Source organism: Halichoerus grypus, chromosome 5 (genome assembly GCF_964656455.1).
Source record: "Halichoerus grypus chromosome 5, mHalGry1.hap1.1, whole genome shotgun sequence".
Classification (NCBI taxonomy): domain Eukaryota; kingdom Metazoa; phylum Chordata; class Mammalia; order Carnivora; family Phocidae; genus Halichoerus; species Halichoerus grypus.
The window spans coordinates 124,304,330-124,327,375 of NC_135716.1; the positions used below are offsets into that span (position 1 = coordinate 124,304,330).

Here is a 23,046-nt window from a genome sequence, read left to right on the forward strand (position 1 = left end):
TCAACAAAGATTTACGGATGGCAAACAAGCATACGAAAGCACGTTCAGGGGCGCCTGGGTGGCTCAGTCGTTAAGCATCTGCCTTCGGCTCGGGTCATGATCCCAGGGTCCTGGGATCGAGCCCCGCATCGGGCTCCCTGCTCGGCGGGAAGCCCGTTTCTCCCTCTCCCACTCCCCCTGCTTGTGTTCCCTCTCTCGCTGTGTCTCTCTCTGTCAAATAAATAAATAAAATCTTTAAAAAAAAAAAAAAATTAAATATATCTCATGGTGCCTGAGTGGCTCAGTCGGTTAAGCGTTCACCTCTTGGTTTTGGCTCAGATCATGATCTCACTGCTCAGTGAGGAGTCTGCTCCAGATTCTCCCTCCTTCTCCCTCCCTCTCTGCCCCTCTCTGCTTGCTCTCTTTCTCAAATAAAAATTTTTTTAAATGTTTAAAAAAATTTTTAATTAAATATATCCCTATCTTATGATTCAATCGTTCCACTCCCAAGAGAAATGAAAGCATATGTCCATACAAAGACTTGTATGGGAATGTTCTTAGCAGCTTTACTTACAATTAAAAAATAAAAACAGGAAACAACCCAATGTCTACCAACAGCTGAACAAACTGTGGTATATCCATACAATGGAATACTATGCAGTAATGAAACAGAATTAACTATTGATATATACAACATGCATATATTTCAAAGTCAGACTAAGTGAAAGAAAAAAAGACAAAAGAAAGTACATATTGTATGATTCCATTTTATATAAAACAGAAAATGCAAACAAATCTATACTGATCAAAAGCAGATCAGTGGTTGCCTGGGGGAAAGTGAGGGAGGGGACTTGGACAGGGAGATGCAAAGGGAGAGGTTACAAAGGAGAATGAGAAACTTTTGGAGATCGTGGATATGTTCATTATCCTGACTGGCAAGAATTTCACAGATATAGAGACGCCTGGGTGGCTCAATCTTGATAAGCGTCTGCCTTCGGCTCAGGTCATGATCCCAGGGTCCTGGGATCAAGTCCCACACCAGGCTCCTTGCTCAGCAGGGAGCCTGCTTCTCCCTCTGCCTGCCTGCGCTTGCTCTGACAAATAAATACATAAAATCTTTAAAAAAAAAAAAAGAATTCAGTTATAATATACACATGTATGTCAAAACTTAAATCGTATTTTAAATATGGACAGTGCAATGTGTGTCAATTAGACCTCAATAAAGCTATTTTTAAAATAACATCTGGGTTCTACACATAAAAATTGCTCATTTTCAGGGTGCCTGGGTGGCTCAGTCAGTTAAGCGTCTGCCTTCAGCTCAGGTCATGATCCCAGGGTCCTGGGATCGAGGCCCACGTCGGGCTCCCTGATGAACAGGGAGCCTGCTTCTCCCTCTCCCTCTGCCTACCGCTCCCCCTGTTTGTATTCTCTCTCTGTCAAATAAATAAATGAAATCTTAAAAAAAAAAAAATTGCTCATTTTCTGGAATACCAGAAATGATTTACTTCCATTTGCCATTAGCATGTGGCCTCAGTGACTATGATCTAACAAAAAATTTAAAACTATTCTTACTCTACTTTTCCTCCAAGTCCATTTAAATTCCTTCAAAACTATCAAGAAGGGCGCCTGGGTGGCTCAGATGGTTAAGCATCTGCCCAAAATTCGGCTCAGGTCACGATCCCGGGGTCCTAGGATTGAGTCCCACATCAGGCTCCCTGCTCAGTGCAGAGCCTGCTTCTCCCTCTCCCTCTGCCATTCCCTCTACTTGTGCTCTTCTGTCTATCTCTCTGTCAAATAAATAAATAAAATCTTTAAAAAAAAAACTATCAAGAAAATATAGAACATTCCAATACCACCTCAAATTTTTTTCCCTTCACAAACTTGAAGAATTATTCTCTTAAGCAACGTCTCTATTACAGGCATTAGCAAATTTTTTTAAGATTTATTTGAGAGAGGGAAAGAACTGGGGGGAGGGGCAGAGGGAGAAAGAGAGAGAGTCCCAAGCAGACTTCACACCAAGTGTGGAGCCCGACCCAGGGCCAGATCTGAAAACCCTGAGATTATAACCCAAGCCAAAACCAAGAGTTAGACGCCTAACCAACTGCACCACCCAGGAGCCCCATAAATTTTTATTTCTTTAGATTTGTTTTTCCCTCTGGAACCATACCTTCAGTGTTAAGAGCAACTAAATGAGATTTGGGGAAAAAAACAACAGTTCCTTGAATCTGGGTGCTAAAGACCCAATAATAAAATAAATTCTAAAAATAGCATTATTATTGGGGCACCTGGCTGGCTCAGTCTGTGAAGCATGGAACTCTTGATCTCAGGGTTGTGAATTCAAGCCCCACATCGGGTATAGAGATTACTTAAAAATAAAATCTTAGGGGCGCCTGGGTGGCTCAGTTGGTTAGGCGACTGCCTTCGGCTCAGGTCATGATCCTGGAGTCCCAGGATCGAGTCCCGCATCGGGCTCCCTGCTCAGCGGGGAGCCTGCTTCTCCCTCTGACCCTCCCCCTTCTCATGTACTCTCTCAGATCTCTCTCATTCTTGCTCCCTCACATAAATAAATAAATAAATCTTTAAAAAAAATTAAAAAATAAAAAAATAAAAAAAATAAAAAAAAAATAAAATCTTAAAAAAAATTTTTAATTAAAAATAAAAATAGCACTATTAAGAACATAATTTTCAATATATTTTATAAACTGCCATGACCTCATTATCAAAAAAATATTAATCTTAGATCAAATGTAAAAATTAGTACTTACTGCAGAAGTAAATGTAAGATAAGAAAATTAAGACCTCCATTAAAGTAAATAATCTATTAATAAAGGCCCAGTCACAGCTAAGTGATTGTGTCTGCTTAAATTGCCAGTTCTAGGGGCACCTGGGTGGCTCAGTCGTTAAGCGGCTGCCTTCAGCTCAGGTCATGATCCCAGGGTCCTGGGATCGAGCCCCACATCGGGCTCCTTGCTCAGAGGGAAGCCTGCTTCTCTCTCTCCCATTCCCCCTGCTTGTGTTCCCTCTCTCGCTGTGTCTCTCTCTGTCAAATAAATAAATAAAATCTTAAAAAAAAAAAAAATTGTCAGTTCTACTATATCCAAGGGCACTGAAGTTAAAAAACCACTGAGATATAAACATGAAATTAAAACTACTCCATCAGACATATAATGTTCTTTACTAATATAAATTCAAATACCATAAAAATAAATTCACTTTTATTAAGATCCAAGTTCTGTTTATATGTTAGGTATTATTTTTACATAAAAGACGTATTGAAGTTTACAGTAATAATCTCATGAAAAAGAAACTTTTTCCATGACAAAAAAAGCAACAAATTTCCCAGAGAAAATGTTTATCCTAAGTAATCTAGAAAACACAACATTTGAAAGTCTCTTATATTACTCTTGCCTATCACTTCTTGTTTTGTTACTTTTTTCCCTCCCTGAGGGAAGTCAATTGCTTCCTATATCATTGCCTGGAACATTGGAAATAGCATCTCAGAATCCCAAAGCTCAGAGGGGCTTTCTGTGGTGATACAGTCCATTTCCTCACCTCCAGACAAATGAAAACTAGACACATGTCCTATTCATTCAACATGAATTGAGCATCTATTTATGGCCCAGACACTGAGAATACAAAGGAAAAGAACACTACTCCTTATGCTCAGATTTCACACTTCATAACCTGATGCTATTGTTTAATGCTCTTGTCAAGTCCCCTACCATCTAATGTTCTCTGGAGACAGAGAATAGTCATGCACAAGTTTCCTGCTCCAATAACTTTATTTCCCTTTACTCAGCATAAAGAATTCAGTTGATCTATTCCTCAAACACAGTACTTACACCTTTATTTGGGGGAGAAGGGGCAGTTTCTACAAACTTTATTGAGGTTCTAAGCTCAGTAAGGGCTAGAACTATGCCTAGATCTTGCTCACCACTTTATATCTTGACTGAAACACAATAGAGACTTAATAGGTATACTTTGAATGAATCTCTCTGATAACTAGAAAACACTACATGCAAACTGTAAACTCTTGAATAAACAGGAATAACATCTTCCTCATAGGGTTGTTTTGGATAGATAACATACATAAAGTAATATCTGACACATAGCAGGCATTCAAAAATGTGAGCTATTATTTAATGTTAATTTATTTTAATTAAAAAATGTTTAACAGTTTGAAACTATATTTTTATTTTTTTTGAAGACTTTATTTATTTGAGAGAGAGAGAGCACAAGCAGGGGAGGGCAGAGGGAGAGGGAAAAGCAGACTCCCCGCTGAGCAGGGAGCCCAACATGGCGCTCAATCCCAGGACCCCAAGATCATGACCTAAGCCGAAAGCAGACACTTAACGGACTGAGCCACCCAGGCGCCCTGAAATAATTTTAGATTTACAGAAAAACTGCAAAGATAGTATCTTTGCATCACTTAGGATTTTCCTGATGTTAACATCTTATAAAACTAAAAAATTAACATTAAAATAAAACTAAAAAACTAACATTAGTACAATATTATTAACTAAACTATAGACTTTATTCTGATTTCACCAGTTTTTCCACTGATGTTCTTTTTCTATTCCAAGACCAATTCAGGATGCCACACTGCATTTAGACAGATTTTTATTTTTTAAGTGCTTAGTTAATTCTTTGTCTTTCTCACTTAACACTCTGAATTTGGAGAATCAACTAAACTACTTATCTCTTTATGTTGTGTTGTCCAGCTGAAAAACAGAATCTGCTTGTATTAACACAATAAAGTAATACCATCTCAATGACCTTAAGGATACCAAAGTAATCCTTAAGAAAACTACAGAAGCAAAAGAGACTTAAGTATTTTGTTTAGAGTATGTATTCACTAAATGAAAGAACAAATACTTGGAAAATGTATTATTCCTTAAATAAACGACAGGGAAATATAATAGGAGTTAACATTTATTGGGGTGCTCACTCATCTTTATTGCATGTCAAACACGATAAATTGGCTTCAAAGAGGTTAAGTAACCTGCCAAAGATCACACAATTCCACAGTGGCGAAACATGAATCAAGATGCATCATCGAAGGTGTTTAAATCCATGCATGTCTTGCATCATCTTTTTTTTTTTTTTTAAGATTTTTTATTTATTTATTTGACAGAGAGAGACACAGCGAGAGAGGGAACACAAGCAGAGGGAGTGGGAGACGGAGAAGCAGGCTTCCCGCCAAGCAGGGAGCCTGATGCGGGGCTCGATCCCAGGACCCCGGGATCATGACCTGAGCCGAAGGCAGACGCTTAACGACTGAGCCACCCAGGTGCCCCTTAAATCCATGCATGTCTTGCATCATCTATTAAAATTACTTCAGTCACACAGATGACATCTCACTATGCAATTAAATATATAACTGAATTGCATCCAACATGGCTTCTCAATTTTTGGAGGCTGAACTAATGAACGAAAAAATCTTACATGTCTTTTTTATTTTAAAAAAATCAATCCAATTCTAAAATTACAGAACAAGAGCTCTGAGCTTTTCTTTGGTCCTTTCTTGGGTCATTTGTGCTATTCAAACTATAACCTGCTCTCTCAGTGCAGGAGTCAACAAACTTTTTCGGCATAGGCCAAGTAGTAAATATTTTAGGCTTGTAGAACATATCATCTCTACTGCAACCACTTAGCTCTGTTGTTATAGTGCAAAAGCAGTCACAGATAATACATTAACAAATGAGTATGGCTGTGTCCCAATAAAACTTTACTTGCAAAAAACAGGTGGTGGCCTTGATTTCACTTAGAGGCTGTTTAATTTGCTGACCTATCTTAGGACACTGATAGCATGGAATGAGTTTTGAATACTAAGTGCCATGGCTGAGAGTAAAGAATGTATCCTTAAGTTTACTTGCAATGACTCTTTACATTATTTTTAAAAATATCTCATGGAACAAGTTGGCCGATACACCTGGCCTTAGAAAATTACTCTTAGCATTGAAAAGTAGGTGGTATAGTAGAATCATATACGCAAAGGATACAAAAGTAATTTCTAAAGAAGAAATACCAAATGCTAATAAACATTTAAAAAAACACTCTGATTTCTAGACTGTGAAAAAAGACATCATCAAATGATTAAGATTGATAAAGACTGTGCATTGGTATAGCCAATCTGCAGAGCAACTTAGGAATGACAAACAAAAGCCTTGAAAATGTTCATAATTAATACAAATTGCTCTTAAATCTATGAAAAGATTCTCAGCTTAACATATAAGAGAGATATAAAATTAAAATCATGATGAAATACCATTCTCACCTACCAGAATGGCAAAACTCCCCAAATTTGGGGAGTACAAAATAATACTATTCCTACAGAAGGCAATTTAACAGTATCTATCAAAATTCAAATACATTTACTCTTTGGCCCAGAAATTCAAAGTCTAAAAATTTATCCTGTTGCCTATACCTGTAACCCACGCCTATGCCTGTATGAATTGAGGTATATCAAACTTACTCACTATATCACTGTTTGTAACAGTACAAGATCAGAAATAACACAAATGTGTATGTATACAAATACTACGTAGCTGTATGAATAAAAAAAAGAAAAAGATCTATATATATTAATACGGAAAGATCTCCAGGAAATTAAGTATAAAAAAGCAGGAACATAGGTAATGCAGGTAAACTTAAGGATACATTCTCTACTCTCAGCCATGGTACTTAATATTCACATTTATTTATTTATTTATTTTAAGATTTTATTTATTTATTTGAGAGAGAGAGAACACAAGTTGGGGGAGGGTCAAAAGGAGAAGCAGACTCCCTGCTGAGCGGGGAGCCTGATGTGGGACTCGGATCTTGGGACTCCAGGATCATGACCTGAGCCAAAGGCAGTCGCTTAACCAATTGAGCCACCCAGGAGCCCCATGGTACTTAGTACTCAAAACTCATTCCATGCTTTCCTTTTTTATAAGAAAGAGGAAAAAATAAGTATGTAATTGCTTTTGCAGATATGTGATTAAGGAAACCCTAAAAGATATTCAAGTAATCCAAATGGCTACCTGTAGGAAGTGGATGGGGACCAAGACAGTAAAACATTTCCATGTATGTATATGTACGTGTGTGTGGTTTTGATATATGAACCATATAAATGTATTAGCATTTTAAAGAATAATATACGTTTATAAATAATACATTTTAAAGAATAATATTACTTTAGGATCATTGTAAGGATTAAATAAATTTGTAAATGTACCTAATATAAAATGTCTAGCACAGTGCTTTACATACAGTGGAGCTACTAGTCTTTTAAATGTCATCCAAACAGTATGATAACATATACAATAAAAGAATACCAAATATTTAGACTCAATATTTTCATCTCTAGAAATACACTATAATAAAAAATCTAAAAATTGGACAAAGACTTATATATAAATAATAAACTGTTGAAACAAACCAGAAACACAAAAACAGAGAAATATTCAATAGACTATAGTACATCTATATTCATAAAGCATTTCTAATAACAGAAAATGCTCAAAATATAGAACTTTATAATCTCAAATGGGGGAGCGGTCTGGGGAGTGGAGGGCAGAGAGATATTTACAAAAATAAAAGACTTAGAGAAGGTATAGCAAATAAGCTTTTATAAAGGAACTGTTGATAATTTTTATTTTCTCTTTTAATTCTTTTCCGTATTTGTCAAATTTTCTTTTAAGCATGTAGTCCTGAAAAAGGAGAGAAAGGAAAAGAGAGAAAATGGATTTGGGGATCACGGAGGTACGAGTTAAAAACTCACATTATTATTTCCACTTTTAAAATAGGATCCACACCCAGCTTGAACTCACGACCCTGAGAGGAAGACCTGATCAAGAGTCGGATGCTTGGGGCGCCTGGGTGGCTCAGTCATTAAGCAACTGACTCTTGATTTCGGCTTAGGTCCTGATCTCAGAGTCCTGAGATCAAGCTCCGCGTGGGGCTCAGCGTGGAGTCTGCTTGTCCCCTCCCTCCCTCTGCTTGCACACTGTCTCTCTCAAATAAATAAAATAAAATAAAATAAGAGTCAGATGCTTAACCAACTGAGCCACCCAGGTACCCCTATTATTTGCCCTTTTAGACAAGTTAATGAAGCTCTTGAAGCCTCCAGATCTGTAAGATGGAGATGATTTCCAAATTCCAGGGTTACTTTGTGGATTACAGACATTTTATGTATAAAGGACATAAATAATGTCTTAAATATAGTGAACACTAGGTAGTAATTACTATTCTCATACCTCTTAACTGTGCAACATCCTTTCCTATACACATGTAAAATTACACTATATTTCACCCATCTGAGATACTATTCATTTTAATATGTAAGTAAGTTTTACAAATATTGAAATGTCAAAAATGATCATCTTGGATTTGATGAAATTTGGTATAACTTTAGTGAACTAAATACCACTTTCCATATGTACCTTTTTCTTTAGTACAATGAAGCACAAATTGCATTAGAAGCAAATATTAAAAATAAAGGGACTGCTCCCATGGAAGATATACAAATGGATAATAAGTGCATGAAGAGATGCTCAACATCACTAATCACTAGGGAAATGCAAATCAAAACCACAATGAGATACCAACTCATACCCATTAGGGTGGTTACTATCAAAAAGCCAGAAAATAACAGGTGTTGGTTGAGAATGTGGAGAAACTGGAACCCTTGTCCACTGCTGGTAGAAACAAAAAGTGATGGTGGAGCCATTATGGAAAACAATATGCCAGTTCCTCAACAAATTAAACATAGAATCACCATATGATCCAGCAATTTCACTTCTAGGTATATATCCAAAAGAACTGAAAGCAAGGACTTGAATAGATATTCATACAATTATGTTTATAGCACCATTATTCACAAGAGCCAAAAGATGGAAGTAACCCAAATGACCAGCAGTGGATGAATGGATAAACCAAATGTGGTTTACGTCCATAAAATCAAATGTTACTCGGGCGCCTGGATGGCTCAGTTGGTTAAGCGACTGCCTTCGGCTCAGGTCATGATCCTGGAGTCCCGGGATCAAGTCCCACATCGGGCTCCCTGCTCAGCGGGGAGTCTGCTTCTCCCTCTGACCCTCCCCCCTCATGCTCTCTCTCTCTCATTCTCTCTCTCTCAAATAAATAAATAAAATTAAAAAAAAAAAATCAAATGTTACTCAACCTGGGAAAAGGAGTAAATTTTGACATGCTACAAAATGGATGAAACTTGAGGACATTATGCTAAGTAAAATAAGCCAGTCCCCCAAAGACAAATATTACATAATTCCATTTATGAGGTACCGGGCTCCCTGCTCAGTGGGGAGTCTGTTTCTCCCTCTCCCTCTAACCCTCCCCCCGGCTCATGCTCTCGTTTGCTCTCTCTCTCAAATGAATAAATAAAAAATCTCTTAAAAAAAAAAGTAGGACTATTTTTTCTAATTTAATTTTATTTAAGTAAGCTCTACACTCAACATGGTGCTCGAACTCATGACCCCAAGATCAAGAGTCACTTGCTCTTCCAACTGAGCCAACCAGGCACCCCAGGACTATTTTTTTAAAGTAATACAATCTCCTTTAAAAAGTTCTTAATATGATAACAACAAAAAACCATGAAATAAAAACCAAGTTAAGTATTAAACTACCTTAATAAACATTTTGACTGAACCATTTAAAACCTCAATTGAAATTTAAATACTATAAACAATATACTATGCTCTGAGCAATAAACTTATTATTCAACTTCATGTTTCTTTCTTTCTTTTTTTTTTTTTTTTTTACCTGGGAGAGAGAATAGTACCAAGACAGAGGAAGATCAAACACTCTTAGTACTGCTGTCTTCAAGGAAAACTGTGATTCGCTTACTGTTTCTTCTGACATGACTCCTCTTCTAATCTTCATTAAATGAAACATAAAAACATATGAGCCACTAAATGAAAGATACAAATTGAATATTTAACTCTATCAGTTTTTTTCTTTTTGCAGTTAATTATATTCATGATATACTTCCCTGAAGAAAATTATGAGCCAAATTTATCTGAGCTAAAAGTTTATTTATTAATCACCAAAGCACCCAAAAGAAAATGAGTTAGATTTCAACTAAGAGTTCAGGTAACACATTTTCCTTAGAAAATTTCAGGTTCTAGATTCTCTCTTTTCTGGTTAAACATTTTGGCTTTTAAATAGTAATTTAAAACTGATTTCTTCTCACCTATTTCCTACAAGGGAATCTGATTAGAACCAGGACCCCTGGGGCTAGAAAGTAAACTCAGTTCACTGAACTTCGGAACTCAGGGACTTATTCTCCTACTAGCCCATTTTAAAGATCTTCAAAGAAATGCCACATTTATGCTATGAAATTTTAATATTGTTTCAATGCCTATTTCTATTGAAACCGAAGAAAGAGAAGTCAGATGTCTACAGAGAAAGCAGCTATCTCTCAGAAAGGCCCTTAAGGGTAGCAGAACCTTCATAGAAACATGATGGTTCAGGCTCTGGGTCCATGCTTTTCAAAGCCAGAAACTCAATTTTATCTTTGTACCTAGCTGGACATACACTAAACAAATTCACATAGAATTAACGTATAAATTAGCTTACAAATTTATTCATTTATAATAAGGAAATATACTATCCAGTAAAAGAATACTTACACATGTCATTAAAACATACCCTCTCTAAAATAAAAAACTGTAAGGAGGTAAATTTAAAAAAAACTTAAAAAGGCTGCCTGGTGAGCACAAAATTAATGGATCCTGAGGAATATTTTATCTAGGCCAGTTAAAAGCCTGAGACAGGTCTCTGGTACACAAGAGAGTAGGTTTCTCCAGTAACCAGAATGTTTATGTCTGCCAAATCTAGTATTTCTTTTCCTTGAATAGGACCACATAAACATAACTAAAGAGAAAATAAAAATCATTAGCAATCTCTCTATAAAAAGCTTATTGGGCTAGCTATACTTTAAGTCCTTTATTTCTACATATATCTCTCCTCTTTTTGTAGACTCCAACAGACTACTCTTTTCTGTTAATATCTTTTCTTCACACAAGTATCAAAACCACTGATTAAGCAGTTGTTCCCTTTCAAACCAAGCACAGTAATACTCCCTAAGGTGGGTTACTGCTACTGACACTAACCTTATTCCCTACTAGTGACACTCACAGAGTATAAACTTAATCCCCCCCACGCATATTCTAATTACAATGTTCAGGCTCAGTATAATTCTAATTGATGTACATTTATTCCAACCCACAAACTTTGACATAAACATATTACTGAGAAATACAAAGGAATCCATGAAGAAACAATTAAACAAGAAAAAAATGGTCCTCTGGGGAATGAGACTAGGGGAGTAAGGGAGGTTGGGCAAGGAATCACTCCTTTCCATAGGTCTTCTCAAATATTTGATTTTTTAAGCACCTACATTTATCACTTTCTTTTAAATGTTACACTAAAAAAAAAAAAAAAAAAAAAGCACACTTATCCCCTCCGCCCCCAAAATTGACAACTGCTTGAGAAACATTTTTAGTAGTTACATAGATTCTGGATCATTAAGCCATCTATGCTACATTAAAAAAAATAAAATACTGAGTAATTCACCCAAAGTGACTTTCTCCATAATAGAGGGTTCGAATTTTTTAAGCGGAGAAGAAAGAAAATAAAGCAAACATTTCAATTTAAGCTGCCGGGGTTTTCTTAAAAGAGTTCTGACAAATCTCCTTTTTTGCATTCTAACTACCTCATTCCCTTTAACTTAAAATCACTGAGGGAATGACTCCAAACTTAACAATTGAATAATGTAAAAAAGAAAAACCAAACTAATCATTTCAGTTGCTTTCATAAGTATTAAGATGAACACTAAGGCAGTTTAATTATTATTCAAATTTGTAGAGAGACTAAAACATCACCAAAAATACTGTATTATGTAATATTACTCGCTTCTCTCCAGCTAACTACTGCGGAGCTAAAAATGTATGAGAGTTTGTTTCTTAAACAACCTAAAATTCTATTCTACAGCTTGGACTTTATAATTTAAGCAAAAATGAAAGTCTGAAATCCCTAAAAAAATTTGACGTGAAACCTAAACCCATACAACCGAACTCTGAGAAAAACACAGCAAAAATGCTTTGTTGCAATAATGAAAGAACAATAATAATGAAAGTCTGTGCAAGAGCAAGATCTTCTGGAGTCCTCCCTCCAGAATATAAATGTTGAGCAACTTTATTTACAGAAGGGTCCCAACGCCACAATCCTCTCAATGCTGCATTATTCTCTGAAAGCACCAGCAAAGAAAGCGTAATCTTCCCCCATTCAAAAACCACTCCCTGCTCAAACCACTGGCATTCAAGCAGAAACATGGACCAACCAGCGGCACCTACCTCCAACAAGACCCCCACCCCCGACCCCCACAGGAGTCTCCTCAGCGGTCTCCCTTCTTTACCAAGAGACCAGAAAAGGGGTCTCCCGCAGGCTCGCCCGCCCAGGCCCTCAGTCAGGCTATGAGCGGTCGGGAGCCCACCCTGATTCAGCGCTGCCCTTGCGGGCCTCCCTCCGGCGTTGGGACTTCCCTGGCTTTCTGTTCCTTCACCTGCACTGGGAATCTTGAGGGCCAAGGCCGGGGCCGCAACCCGCGCCCCACCACGCCCACCACGCCCAGTCCCGCTGCCTCGGCCCCGCGGGCGTAGCGACCCCACCCGCCCCAACGCCCGCCCCCTCCACTCCTGTACCTGGTGCTCCAGGCCAGGTGCGGCTGGCCCACGCCTGCTTCCCCGCCGCAGCCCCGCGCTGAGCAGCCGCCTGGCCGCGAGGGCGGAGTCCTTCCGGGGTCAGCAGTGGGAAGGTGGAAAGAATGTTGGCGGGGGCCTTCTAGCCTTTCTGCGTGAGGGGCTACGTGTGAAGCCGCTCCCGCCATTTTTGTTTAGGGCAGGAGATTTCTGCCTTGCCCAATGGATCTAAGGACCACTTAAGAAAAACTGCATTTTTACAATGCTGTTAACTGGTATCGTATTTCGTAGCCTTTTGAGGGATCTAGGACTATTCGGCGAATCTGGTGAAAACTAGGGGACTTTATCGCAGAAAAATGCTCATAGACACGCTCATACATTGTTAAAAGAAAAAAATATATACAGTATATACAAGTTCAGACGCCCCAACACCAATCCATGGATCCCAGATTAAGAACTTCTACTATATATCCGCAGCACTTGAATGAATGTTAAGAGGCATTCTAACCCTGTATTGATGAAGTTATTGATTTCAATTACTCTTTTTTCTCCATGTTTCCCACTGAATTAGAATATGTAAATATAGGCAGAGTATATATACCCTGTTCTAAGGTTCTAACACACAAGTAAACAAATGGGCGGTGGCGGGGGGCGGGGCGGAATGGAGAACGACAACAAAAAAAGATGCTCTTTCCATGTGCAGTCTTCAGCCAAAACATTCCACCAAAACTGCGGATTTAAAACTTCAATTGCATATTTGTGGTGAAATGTCAAAATAATTTTGTAAGGATAACTAAAACGTGACAGCAGTTTTTACTATTCCTACCTAAGGAACAGGAATGAATAATCATTTCTGTTAGTTTTCAAAATTCCTATTTAGTCAAATGGGAAATAGGGAGGGAGAATGACAATGCTATGTGTGACATTGCTAGATGAATAATAACTGAAAGTGCACAGAATTCTGTGTGAAAATATTTTGCACTTATAAAGTAAATGGTACTGTTGACATCTGAAGAACCTGGAATTTGTAAGTCTGTTTTTTGTTTATTCTCCCAATCTCCTTTCTGCTGCCTCCTCCCTACTTCCCACAACTTCCAAACACTCAACATAACGGGAAGAGCGGTAGTAATTATAACTACCACTTAAAGCAACTTTACTGAGAACATTACCTCTTTTAATTCCACAATAAATGTTATGAAAGAGATATTAGTACATACCCATTATGGATTTTGCTCTTTAACAAGGGAACAAGAAATACCATATTTTCATTACTTTTCTAAATCAATGTAACTTGCTCCAAGTCTCCCTTCTCCTGGGTTGGCAGAGTATTTAATTGCTAAAATTAATGAAGGGAAACCTCACTAAAGTGGACTCAAGATGATATAAGGAGAAGCTGGAAGGGAAAGCTTTACCACTCAATGTCAGTTAGGGAAAGAGTCATCAGTCACAGACCCCAACAGGAAAGATACACATTGCATCTTCCACAAGAAATCGACTACGGCAACCCAGCCAGGGACAAACCATCATCATCCCAAACCTTTGCTTTTCTCCAAGGGACTTTTGTTCAAAACAACCCCTCCCATCTTTCTCCTCCATAAGATAATGTTCTTCTGTGTTTGTTTGACTTGCCTATGGCTTTGCCATACCTTGCTTGTCTCGAATTGCAATTCTCTGTTATTCCCAAATAAACCTATTTTTGCTGATAAAATAATTGACTTATTTTTAAGGTTAATACACAATCTTAGGGGCACCTGGGTGGCTCAGTCGTTAAGCGTCTGCCTTCGGCTCAGGTCGTGATCCCAGGGTCCTGGGATCAAGCCCCGCATCGGGCTCCTCGCTCTGCGGGAAGCCTGCTTCTCCCTCTCCCACTCCCCCTGCTTGTGTGCCCTCTCTCGCTGTATCTATCTCTGTCAAATGAATAAATAAAATCTTAAAAAAAAAATACACAATCTTAGTCGTTAGTAGGTACATCAGTTAGGATGCTGTTAGCTACCAGAAAAAAGAAAACCAAATAGTGGCTTAAACCATAGGACAGGGTATTCCATATGGATGCAGCATCAGGGAGGCACAGTCTCTTATTTGGATATGATGTCTTTTTTTTTTTAAGATTTTATTTTTTTTAAATAATCTCTACACCCAACCAAAATGGAGCTCGAACTCACAACCTGGAGATCAAGAGTTCTGCGCTCTACTGGCTGATGCAGCCAGGTACCCCTGGATATGATGTCTTATGTTATCCTGGCCCAGGGGAAAAATGGGGCTTGGTTAACTCTAAAGGTCTGTCCCTCACCCAAAGTGAGGGGAATCATTAGTCAACCATCAATGAATTTGTAAGATCCAATATGTATAGTACCAAAATAATGCTGTAGTTTTAGACTGCCCATGTTCAAATCCTTTCTCCACCTCTTACTAGGTGTGTGGTCTTAGGCCAAGTACTTAACATCTTTATGCCTCAGTTTCCTCATTGGGGTGTTAGGAAGATAAATGTAATAGTTCTTGTAAAGCACTAAGATTCTTATGAAAATTTTTAACTTGAGAAGTAACTCCATGGGATCTGAGGATAAAACTTTATTGCCATATAATTGGTTTCCTTTGTAATCCTATACATTTTGTTTTATGCATGTAGAAATGTTATGTGAGAAAGGGGTCCCTAATTTACCATTTACCAGAATGTCAAAGGGATGCAAGATACCAAAAAATGGTTAAGAACTTAGAACAATCCTGGTACAAATTTCTAAGATGTCGGTCATATTCAGTGGGACTTTTCCATCTCCTTTGGCAGAAGCTCCAAAGCTAAAAGAAATACCTGCTGGGGGGCGCCTGGGTGGCTCAGTTGGTTGAGTGTCTGCCCTTGGCTTGGGTCATGATCCCAGAATCCTGGGATCAAGTCCTGCGTCGGGCTCCCTGCTCCTCGGGGGGCCAGCTTCTCCCTCTGCCTCTCTCTCTCTCTCTGTCTCTCATGAATAAATAAGTAAAATATTAAAAAAAAAAAAAAAAGAAAGAAAGAAAGAAAGAAATAGATGCTGGGCGCTTCAGTGGCTCAGTCGTTTAAGCATCTGCCCTTGGCTCAGGTCATGATCTCAGGGTCCTGTGATCCGGCCTGCATCTGGCTCCCTGCTCGGTGGGGAATCTGCTTCTCCCTCTCCCTTTGCCTCTCCCCCCCACTCATGCTCTCTCTCGCTCTCACCTTCTCTCTCTCTTAAATAAATAAATAAATAAATAAATAAATAAATAAATAAATAAAATAAAATCTTAAAAAAAGAGAGAGAGAGAGAGAAATAGATGCCAAGTGTCCTATGTATTCTTAAAAAGGATGCTAGACCAACCACACAGGGTATGCTAGGAATAACGTGAAGCTTTAGCAATCTTCAGTCCTCACATACCTCCAGGGAATGATACAGCAGAATTGATCAAAGAAGACTGAAAAATGAAAATGCCTAAGAGACAGTTTTCTGAGTGCTGTGTGTTTTCCTCCCCCTTCCCCAAGAGTGAGGAGAGGAGAGTGCATATCCCATCTTACCCCCACCTCAAGCCAAGTGAAAGAACTTATAGAAACTCAGACAATTTTTTTTAAAGGTTTTATTTATTTATTTGACAGAGAGAGCTCAAGTAGGCAAAGCTGCAGGCAGAGGGAGAGGGAGAAGCAGGCCCCTTGCTGAGCAGAGAGCCCAATGCGGGGCTCGATCCCAGGACCCTGGGATCATGACCTGAGCCAAAGGGAGGCGTTTAACTGACTGAGCCACCCACGGGCCGCAAACTCAGACCATTTGACTCTGTGCTCTGTAAGTTTATGTCACCTGAAAAGTATAAAGATAATAGACTATTCAAAGAGGTCTTTGATGGCAGAGCAGAGAGAGGGCTGCAGTGGAAGTGGCCTGTATTACAATTTTGCAAGAAAAATTATCCTGGGGGCCATGTGAATGCCACAGAAGATAGCCAGATTTGAATGACCTTAAGAGGTTATATCTTTGAACCAGGAGCTAAGTGGACTATCCAAATGGTTAACCACAGATTTTTGTCCCCAGTGGTAGGAAATAATACAGTGAGAGGTCCCAGCAGGAGGGGCACTCATTGAGGAACCCACAAAAGGGCCCTATAAGAAAAAAGCCAGCATTAAGGAATGAGTCACATGCAGAAGGCACCCAAGTCAGATTTAATGCACTGATTGTGTATATCTGACATTTCATTTAGGGTATTTCAGATCACTGCTCACATTAATATATGGCCAATGAACTTCATGAACTATTGGTGGAAACAGCACATATAAGTGGAAACATTAAGCCTGACCAAAGTCTAGCACTTTAGTTAAAAACAATTGAATAGATTAATTATTTTAGGTAATTCTTATATACAATTACTTTTTCCATTAACGGCTAAAACCTGGCAGAGTCCCCAGAAATAACTTGGGGCCTCCTTTTAAATCTATACAATGCCAAAGGGTGTATACTGGCCATTCTATCTTTGTTCTCATTACCAACCAATAAGTGTTTGGCAGACTCCTCCACAAGTCAGAACTAAGCTGACCAAGGCATTTATAACTCAGACTATTGTTCCAGATGCTAATTTAGAATGTGACTGTATACATCCAAATATTACAGATTCAGTTCCTCAAAATATTAAACATAGTGATACCATGTGACCCAGCAATTCCATTCCTAGATAATACACAAAAGAAAGTACAAGATACATCCACATAAAAACTTGTACATGAATGTGCATAGCAACATTATTCATAATACCTAAAAAGTGAAAACAACCCAAATGTCTAACAACTAATGAATGGATAAATAACAAGTAGTATGTCCATATAATGGAATATTATTTGATCATAAAAAAGGAATGGTGTACATGCTACAATGTGAAAACATGCTAAGAAGCCCATCATGAAAGATATATATATGTACATATAATATGGTTCTCTTTATATGAAATGTCCAATATAGGGAAATCTATAGAGGCAGAAAGTAGGTTAGTGGTTGCCTAGAGCTGGAAGGGTTGTGGGAAAATGGAGATTGCTGTTAAAGGGTATGGGACTGCTTTTTTGTTTTGTTTTGTTTTTTTAAAGATTTTATTTATTTATTTATTTGAGAGGGGGGAGTTGGGAGGAGCAGAGACAGAGGGACAAGCAGACTCTACACAGAGCACAGAGCCCAACTCAAGGCTCAATCTCATGACCCCGAGCTGAAATCTAGAGTCCAGCACTTAACCGACTGAGCAACCCAGGTGCCCCTGGCAGTGAAGTATTCCAAACTTAGATTGTGCTGGTTGTACAAATCTGTGAATATACTAAAAACTATTGAATTGTATACTTTAAGTGTGTGAATTACATCTCAACAAAGCTGTTACCCTCAAAAAATTATTATCGTCATTTCTTAGATCAAAAACATCGAGACTTAAAGAGTTTAGGAAAATGGTAAAAGTTAAAGATCTGATGCCAAAGGGTGACTTAGAACATGATCTCCCTAGGGTGCCTGGGTGGCTCAGTCGGTTAAGTGGCTGCCTTCGGCTTGGGTCATGATTCCAGGGTCCTGGGATCGAGCCCCATGTCGGGCTCCCTGCTCAGCGGGGAGTCTGCTTCTCCCTCTGCCTCTGCCTCTCCCCCTGCTTGTGTTCTCTCTCTGTCAAATAAAGAAATAAAATCTTTAAAAAATAAAATAAAGAACATGGTCTCCCTGGACTGCCTCAGTAGTTGTCAAAATGCCATGCTGCTCTAATAAGAAGCATGTATTCTATTAGATATTTACATCAAAATGTAAAATAATCAGTAGACAACACAAATGTTTCTCTAGTAAGAGCTTAGGTAAATAAGTTTATTTCAAAGTTACTTTAAGACAAAGAACAGTAAAATTAAAATTAAACCACATGGAAACACGAGTTCCTATTTTGCACATTTAGAAACCTTATATTTCAAAAGTCTAGAAAACCATATTCTATTTTTAAAATTAATAAAATTAAAAGAGTTGCATCTGTTATCTATATATTTAAATGATGAACATTTTGAAAAATATAAGAAAATTACTCTCTCCCCAGGTTAGAAAATATATTTCATATTTCTTTCATATTTTCATAGTCACTCATCTTCAATAGCATGTTTATTGATTTGTTCATTTTCTACATTATACCATGTACTGTGTTGAATGCCAGATATACTAGGATAAGTAAGAAAAAATCCCTGCCCACAGTTTGGTTCAGGAGATGGAAAAGTGAACAAATCATTGCAATGTATAATAATGACATTATAAGGTATAATTTATAATTAGTAGTATAATATCACTAAGGAATATTCCCAAACAGCCTGGAGAAGGTGGCTTCTCCTAGGAGGTGAACCTTGAAGGATAAGTGTTCACTTTTATTTTTTATTTAAGAGATTTATTTATTTATTTATTTATTTATTTATTTATTTGAGAGAGAGAGTGCGAGCATGGGGAAGGGAGCAGAGAGAGAGGGAGAGAGAATCTTAAGCAGGCTCCACGCCCAGCACAAAGCCCACTGTGGGGCTCAATTCCATGACCCTGTGATCATGACTTGAGCCGAAATCAAGAGTCAAATGCTCAACTGACTGAGCCACCCAGGGGCCCCAGTGGAATCCAATTTTTTTTTTTTAAGATGTTATTTATTTATTTGACAGAGAGAGAGAGAGCACAGAAGCAGGGGGAGCGGCAGGCAGAGGGAGAAGCAGGCTCCCTGCTGAGCAGGAAGCTGGATGTGGGACCCGATCCTAGGACCCTGGGATCATGACCTGGCTGAAGGCATATGCTTAACTGACTGAGCCACCCAGATGTCCTAGGTGTCCAACTCTTGATCTCAGCTCAGCTCTTGATCTCAGGGTCCTGAGTTCAAGCCCCGCCATGGGCATGGAGCCTACTTAAAAAAACAAAAAACAAACAAAAAAAACTATCCCAGACGAGCTTGAAGACTGCATGTTTGATTAGGTGTAACAAAAGATGAGATAAGAGGAGTAAATTTGGATGGAACTGACTCCACGAAGGGACTAGGATAAGGCAAGCAAGGTGGCTAAAGTACACAGATGTTCTGTTTCAGGCAAGTGCAAGGTCCTTAGATATTGCACCCGATGCACCTTGCTTATCTCATCCTAGGCCCTTGATGAGAAAAAAAAGTCTGGGGCAACAAGGAATCATTGAAGTGTTATGCAATTGGATTTATGTTTTAGACAGAGTTGTGTTCAGAATAATGGCATTAGATTAGAGGAGAGACTAGAGTCAGACATGGAACTATCAAAATAATCTATGCAAGAATGAAAAGGATCTGTACAGAAAAATCTTCCTAGGTTCCATTCCCCATGGAGTCAGTTGTACATCTATTGATTTTATCTCCTAAGTAGCTCTCATGGCCATCTCCACTGCTAGGTCCTTAGACTCCCTTGTCTGTATACTACAATAGTCTGCCTCCATTTTTGCCGTTCACAGCTCTCCAAGTAATCCAATATATAAATCTCATCATGTTGCTTCCTTTCTTAAAGTTCTTCATGGATCTCTAGAGGAAAAAGTTTACTTAGCAGACAAAATCACTCATGATCTGCCTTCTCTGTCTAGCCTATTCCCTGACTCCTTGCCCTCAAACTCTGCTCTAGTAAAACTGATCCCTTATAGGTTCCCATATCTAGCATACTATCTCTTGCTGATATCCCTTTGCCTATGTTCTTCCCTCTGTCTAAAAAAATCCTTCCTCCTCTGGCCCATCAGAAATCTTTTTACTTAGCCTTTAAGCCAGTATCAGGGTTTTTTGGGTTTGGTTTTTTTTTTTTTTTTTAATAATATTGGGTTGACCTGGCCCCTTATTTTCTCTCTTGGAAACTTTCATTCCATCCATCCACATAATTGTCATTGGAGCTGCTTTGTTCTTCCATGACCATAATCCTCTGGCTGAATGCTTCTGAGCAGCACTTAACCAAGGTGAAGACAATAAACCCATTATTTGGGATTTTTTTAAACTAGGAATTCTGTTCTTGGAGAAAACTGCAAGATGGCAAATTCAAGAAATGACTGATGAAGACATCATGGGGAATCCTAGTAATGTTCGAGTGCCCAGTTCTAGTTAGCCTTCCTTGGATTTAAAGAGCCAATAACCAAGATGAGATAAGAGGAGTAAATCTGGCCTTAGAGCCTTTTTTTTGCCAAAGAGCATCTCAAGTGATGTACCCCAGCCCACTGATGTGCTTCAAGTAGCTTACGGTATACCCAGATGGTGATCCCTGCTGGAAACCTCTAATTGTAAGCATTCTTGTCTATTGACCTAATTTTCTGAATGATCTAATCTGATAATCAGAAAAAAGTTTGAGAAGCACCAACCCAAACTAAAGCAGTAATTCTCAAGTGGGGGTGATTTTGTCACCAGTGGGAGGAGGTGCTATTGGCATCTAGTGGATAATACATATGCTGCTAGACCTCCTACAATGCACCAGAACCATACCTCACAACAAAGAATTAATCAATCGAAGATGTCGGTAGTGTTATCTTTGAGAATCCCCAAGCTAGAATAAACTGAACCCTTACCCTATTTGTGAATAGATAAAAATGGATTTTCTTGGCAGAGGCCTCAAAAGCCAATGTCAAACACTTTCCCATCCAAATCAAGGTACTATAATGAGGGTAGAGAGGTAGATGCTTCCCCCTCATCTCAAGCCAAGTCTGAAGGGCTTTAAGAGGACCATTTTGAAAAGATGACATGTGTCCTTTGGCATATTAGACAGACAAGACTTGGTAACTGATTCTCATTTGAAAAGTCTTAAGTCAATTGGCTAAGATTGCTTCCAAGCAAAAGATGCACACAGGCTGATTGGGAACAGCACATACTTCTGTGAAAGATACACATGTGCTTTTTGTGGACCAAATGAGGACCCCATGTAAGAGAGCTGGATTGGATCATCTTGAGAGAGGCTGTCCAATAGGACTGTCTTCATGGGTGAGATGATCCTAACCTTTGGATGGATCCCTGGAAACCAGAGGACTGAGGCATATGAGTCATAAGGTACACCAGAAGATATACTGCTTGTAGGTGATTGTAGATTGTAGATTGTAGGTGAGTGATGATTCCAGGAGAGAAAGATCAGCCTCAGACCTCACTATACCCAGAGGGCAATGACATCAGGCCAAAACTGTTCTAGTCAGGAAAGATCCTTTCTGTCCCTGTCTTCTTCAACCCAGGAGGGGCCCAAAATGAAAAGCCAGTCAGGGGGAAGGGTAGGGAGGGAATGGCAGATAATTTTTCACCTGTAGGGTTCTGGGATTTTTGACGTTGCCACTGGACAGGATTTTTTAATACCAGGGAGAAAAGACCATTTGTTTATTATTAGAACATGACTCTAGGACTTTTTAATTACTTGGGAAAAGCTAAAGTCTTTGCCTAAGTTTTTATCCTAGGAACGGAGAGGGATCTTCAGAGATTTTCAGAGACAATAATGAGAAACAATAAAATTGGTTTCTGTCTGCCCCCTGCCAAATCCATCTTGTTTAGCACGTTAGGAACAACAGTTTGAGTTTCTGTCACTAATATCCAAAAACATATTATAAAGCCTCAGTTTAAATCAGGGTTTCTCAATAGTGGCACTAATGATGTTTTGGACTCTCCCGTCATGTTAATGCAAAGGAATGTAGCTGGTTTCTCTTCCTCCAGTCCTCCTCAGGAATTTTACCACATATCCACCATGGGGGGAGCACCCACCACCCCCAGTTGAGAATCAACAGATATTTGAGTCTTTCAATGCTGGACTTTGAGAATACTGTGAACAAGACAGAAATACTCACTGCTCTCACTGAGCTTTACAGTTCCGAGGATATAGGCAAAAAATTAAGTACACACAAAAACCTTAACATAATTAAAATTTACAATAAATTGTCTGAAGGAAACAAACAGGATGCTGAAATGAGGAATAATGGGGTGAATAGTGTTGCTTTAAACAAGGAATATCCATCCAGGGGCGCCTCGGTGGCTCAGTTGGTTAAGCGACTAAGTCTTGATTTCAGCTTAGGTTGTGATCTTGGGGTTGTGAGATCCCTTGGGGTTGTGAGATCCGGCCCCATGTTGGGTTCTGTGCTAAGGGAGGAGTTAGCTTGAGATTCTCTCTTTCCCTCTCCCTCTGCCCCTCCCCCCGCTCATGCTCTCTATCGCTCTCTCTGAAAATGAAAAACAAAATTAATAAAATCTTTAAAAAAGGAATATCAGGGCTGGAGTTAGGCAGGTGAATGAGGGATCGAAGTTTGGAGTATCTGGTAATAGTATGTCTGACTAGGGGAATAGCTTTTGCCAAGGCTTATTCCGTCTCAGGCATATGAACATCAAATATATGTTTTGTGCCATTTTCACTTGCCATTACTCAATTGCAAAAATGAGAAGGTATTTGTCTTTT

The 23,046-nt window shown here is 38.8% G+C and overlaps 1 protein-coding gene across 2 annotated transcripts in view; it reads right to left on the reverse strand.

Annotated features, from left to right (window-relative positions):
• Positions 1 to 12,853, reverse strand: part of MIGA1 (mitoguardin 1) — a 99,903-nt gene extending 87,050 nt beyond the window's left edge. The window contains exons 1-2 of one of the 2 annotated variants that reach the window (XM_078072875.1): positions 12,684 to 12,853; positions 9,742 to 9,855 (exon numbers count right to left, since the gene is read on the reverse strand). In XM_078072875.1, coding sequence (XP_077929001.1) covers positions 9,742 to 9,840 — 99 coding nt within the window. In that variant the 5' untranslated portion in view covers positions 9,841 to 9,855; positions 12,684 to 12,853. Of the gene's footprint in view, positions 1 to 9,741; positions 9,856 to 12,475; positions 12,559 to 12,683 lie in introns of those variants that run through there. The other variant, XM_078072876.1, reaches the window with a different exon arrangement.
• Positions 12,854 to 23,046: the final 10,193 nt, after the last annotated feature.